This window comes from Brassica oleracea, chromosome C9 (assembly GCF_000695525.1).
Source record: "Brassica oleracea var. oleracea cultivar TO1000 chromosome C9, BOL, whole genome shotgun sequence".
In the NCBI taxonomy this organism is placed as follows: domain Eukaryota; kingdom Viridiplantae; phylum Streptophyta; class Magnoliopsida; order Brassicales; family Brassicaceae; genus Brassica; species Brassica oleracea.
Window position 1 is genome coordinate 32,357,646 of NC_027756.1, and position 4,620 is coordinate 32,362,265.

Here is a 4,620-nt window from a genome sequence, read left to right on the forward strand (position 1 = left end):
ATACTTTTCTTTTAATCGAGGAGAAGAAGATACGTTCATACCAATGTCAACCATTGTGTGAAACGTGGGATTTTTCAACAATTTGAACCGATTTAAATGCAAAAGCTCCGGGAGGTGTGTCGAGATAAATCTAGTATCTTTTTGGACCCGTCAACAATCACTAAAAGAAAGTATATATAAAAGGGAAATTAAACTTTTGGTTTCCCAAAAAAAGATTCATTTTTAAAATGGAAAAATGAATAAACAAAAAAAAAGCTAAATGATCACATAAAATCGAATATCCAATGCGAATCTCGACTCCACACCGTTGGAGAGATTGGCCTTTTCCCATTTCCACCTCTCTCTCTCTCCTTTCTTCTTTCTTCTTTCCCTCAGCGTCACCTGTAAGCATCAGCACAAATCCATCAACCATTGTTCTTTTGAGTCAATATCTCTTACATTTCTTCTTTAGATTAACATCTGCCTGATCGCACAGAAGTTGGTGAATATCATCTTGTTACGAATAATAAATCTTCCCTCTGCGTTACGGGTTTTAAATGGTAAGCGTTTTGGAGATCGTAGATCAGATTCATTACATTCGTCGTAGATCTGGGTATATATGATAATCACCGACCCAGAAACCTCCAATTTGATTTCAATCTGATCGATCATGTCGAGTCACCATGGCGTGGAGCACGTTGGTTTACCCACGCAGATGAAATCAAAACAGGGCTCCTGCAACCCGTTCAAGAAACCCGGACCCGTTTCCATGGATCACGTTCTTCTAGCTCTCCGCGAGACGAGGGAAGAACGGGATTTGCGAATCCGGAGCCTATTCAACTTCTTCGATTCTGAGAATGTTGGGTACTTGGATTGCGCGCAGATCGAGAAAGGGCTGATCGCGCTTCAAATCCCAAGTGGGTACAAGTACGCCAAGGAGCTGTTTAGGGTTTGTGATGCGAATCGAGATGGGCGTGTGGATTATCACGAGTTTCGTCGGTACATGGATGATAAGGAACTCGAGCTCTATAGAATTTTTCAAGCTATTGATGTTGAGCACAATGGTTGCATTTCTCCCGAGGGACTCTGGGATTCACTCGTTAAGGCCGGTATAGTCTCTTCATTCCCTACATGCTCAATCTTCTTGATTATGTGCAAACCTTTTCTTGTTAATTACTAGCTGCTAGATCTTAGTGTCTTAAACAAGTTGTACATTTGAACTCAAATTAACTTTTCAGATTTGGGGAAGTTTGTACAATTCTGTTGATGCAAGGAAAGCTTTCGGTCTAGGTTTATAAAGTGGCCCTTATATTAGAATTGCCTACTTAATGAAGAGTTTATGGTGTATGTTGGTTTGATTTGGCGTACCATTGTTAGCATCCTCTCTTGTATGCATTTTTCATCCCTATGCTCAGATTTTGTATCACTTCTGTGTAGGATTAATAACTTTCAACCACAACTTCTTATGTATTATGCTCTGTTTTCGTCCTATAAGCCACAACAGCTTCTATATTGCAGGAATTGAGATAAATGATGAGGAGCTCGCTCGCTTTGTGGAGCACGTTGACAAGGACAATGATGGAATCATACTGTTTGAAGAATGGAGAGATTTTCTTTTGTTGTATCCTCACGAAGCCACCATCGAAAACATTTACCATCACTGGGAAAGAGTGTGTCTTGTAGACATTGGAGAACAAGCTGTTATCCCGGAAGGAATGAGCAAACATGTAAAGAGAAGCAACTACTTCATTGCAGGTGGGCTTCCTTAACTGTTCTTATTTTCTTAGAAAAACATAAAACAAAACTGGCTTTTGACAACAAGATAGTACTGTCACAGGTGGCATAGCCGGTGCTGCTTCTAGGACTGCGACTGCACCTCTGGATCGCTTAAAAGTCCTTTTGCAAATTCAGAAAACCGATGCTAAAATCCGAGATGCTGTAAAGACGATATGGAATCAGGGTGGGGTTCGGGGTTTTTTTAGAGGTAACGGGTTGAATATAGTGAAGGTAGCACCAGAGAGTGCCATCAAGTTCTATGCGTATGAGCTTTTCAAGAACGCTATTGGTGAAAACATGGGTGAAGACAAAGCGGATATCGGCACTACCGCTAGACTTTTTGCTGGAGGTATGGCTGGTGCAGTGGCTCAAGCCTCTATATACCCTCTGGATCTTGTGAAAACGCGGTTGCAGACATGCACTAGCCAAGCAGGTGCTGCTTGTCCCCGGATTGGAACGCTCACTAAAGACATATTGGTTCATGAGGGTCCACGTGCCTTCTACAAAGGTCTTTTCCCTTCACTTCTCGGGATTATTCCTTATGCCGGTATCGATCTTGCTGCATATGAGAAATTAAAGGATTTGTCCAGGACATATATTCTTCAAGAGGACGCCGGTAAATCTCCTTACTGCCATGTGAAATATGCTATATTTTTTTTTTCACATTCAGGCTTGAACGTAGACTCATTAAACTTGGTTCGGGTTTGGACTTCAGAACCAGGTCCGCTCATTCAACTAGGATGTGGAACCATCTCAGGAGCTCTTGGAGCAACCTGTGTTTATCCTTTACAGGTTGTTAGAACAAGGTAAATCAATTCCAATGCCCATTTGCTTTTCCTGCATAGAGAAACATAGATCAGTTCTCGCGTGCGTTTTGAAGTGTTTTTTTCATATATTTTATATATGTTTCTGTCTAGCAGAATGCAAGCGGAGCGAACAAGGACGTCAATGTCTGGAGTATTCAGGAAGACAGTAAGTGAAGAAGGGTACAAAGCACTCTACAAAGGGCTTCTACCGAATCTTCTAAAGGTTGTTCCTGCTGCAAGCATTACGTATATGGTCTACGAAGCAATGAAAAAGAGTCTTGAACTTGATTAATGACTTCATTTTGATATTGACGAAAGAGTGGAAATAATAAAAAAGAGAACCTAGTTAAAACTAGGTTGTTTTTAACATGCTTGATTCTTCTAATCATCATTTGTAATGAGATTAATATACTTTAATGTTGTTGTTTCTTTAAACATTTTTTCTTATTGTATAAAGCTCTCTATAGATTCCGATTCCTGGCTGAACAAACTTCAGTTACGTTTTGATAGAGAGCGGAAGCTAAATAAAAGGATAGAAGTTAGGAATACTCTTCCCCGAGTTTTCGTGCTTAGAAAGCTCGTTAAAGATTAGGAATATTCTTCCTCGTGCTATAAAAAGCTCGTTTAAAAATGTTATGAAACATAGGAGAATAGTTCCTTATTCTTATTAACCAGCCTTTTATATATATGGAATTATAAGAGAGATAAAAGGAAACACAAATATGGAAAGACTGGAATATGAAAATACAGATATAGAAAGAGTACAAATTCATAAACCAATAAGAAAAAGAAAATTAGGGTTTGGCCGACTCTCTCTCTAACCGTCTCTCTCTCTCTCCTCTTGGCCGCCGGCTCTCTCTCTCTAAGTATTGGCCGGTTATGAACCGGACCGGTTATGGACATCCACAATATGATTTATAACACTCCTCCTTGGATGTCATAACCATAACAGAGTTTGTAATACGCTTTGGATGTTGCCTCATTAAAACCTTATCAGAAAAACTCAATGGGACAAAACCATGGTGAAGGAAAAAGAGTACAACACGTATTACCCCTCTGTTCTGAACATCACTGAAGGTCTTTCAGTCTACTCATCTCAATCTGATGTGTGAGCTTCCTGAACGTGCTAGTCGGAAGTGATTTGGTGAACATGTCGGCTGAGTTGTCACTGGAACGCATTTTTACCACTTGGACCTCGCCGGCTTTCTGTAGCTCGTGCGTGAAGAAGAACTTAGGCAGGATGTGCTTCGTCCTGTCTCCTTTGATGTAGCCGTCCTTAAGCTGAGCAATGCATGCTTCTTTGTCCTCATACATGATCGTTGGTGCGTCTCTCCCTTCGGTCATCCCACAATCAACTCGGATATGGTTGGTCATGGACCGTAACCATACACATTCGCGGCTGGTAATTTGAGTGATATCACTACCCCTTGCTCATGTACCACTGTTTCTACTGAATAGCTCTCGTGATAGTGATCATCTGCACAACTTCCAATTGAGTAATTTCCTTCTCGTACACGGTCGACTCCAGTGTCAATCGATGGGTAGTAGGCAATGTCGATCGATGCTCGTTTGCTGCTTGTCTGATGAAGACGAGTGTCGATCGATGTTGGAACGGTTCTATCGATCGACGTCTCATTCCTTTTCCAAGAGGAATGGTGGAGAAGTCTATCTTCCTCAGCAAGAATGGCTTTGTACTCTATAGCTCGTTCCTCCCCATAATCTTCATCATACTCCTCTGTATGCAGGATAGCAGTGTGCATCACCATGGTGGGATTGTAATAGTCATTCTCCCAATCGGCTAGACTACTGTCGATCGATTCTTCCTTATGAATATCAATCGATTTGTGATTGGCACTGTCAATCGATGTTGCGGTGTGAGTTTCGATCGACGCAGAGTACTCTTTCTCGTACTTTGCTCCACAGTGGCATCTTGCTATGAGTCATGGATCATCAATTCTTCTGGAGGACGTCTATGGTTACGTGTCTGGAATGGGATCGTAGTAGACATGGGGGTCTATGAGTGTCAGGCACAACTGGTTTGTTTGCATGTTGCACACTG

The 4,620-nt window shown here is 41.4% G+C and overlaps 1 protein-coding gene across 1 annotated transcript; it reads left to right on the forward strand.

The window, feature by feature from the left end:
* Positions 1-298: 298 nt before the first annotated feature.
* LOC106319516 (calcium-binding mitochondrial carrier protein SCaMC-1) lies at positions 299-3,013 on the forward strand. The gene is made up of 5 exons (XM_013757865.1): positions 299-1,088; positions 1,498-1,734; positions 1,817-2,371; positions 2,471-2,561; positions 2,676-3,013. The coding sequence occupies exons 1-5, from the start codon at positions 650-652 to the stop codon at positions 2,851-2,853; spliced, it is 1,500 nt and encodes a 499-aa protein (XP_013613319.1). The 5' UTR covers positions 299-649; the 3' UTR covers positions 2,854-3,013.
* The last annotated feature ends 1,607 nt before the right edge of the window (positions 3,014-4,620 follow it).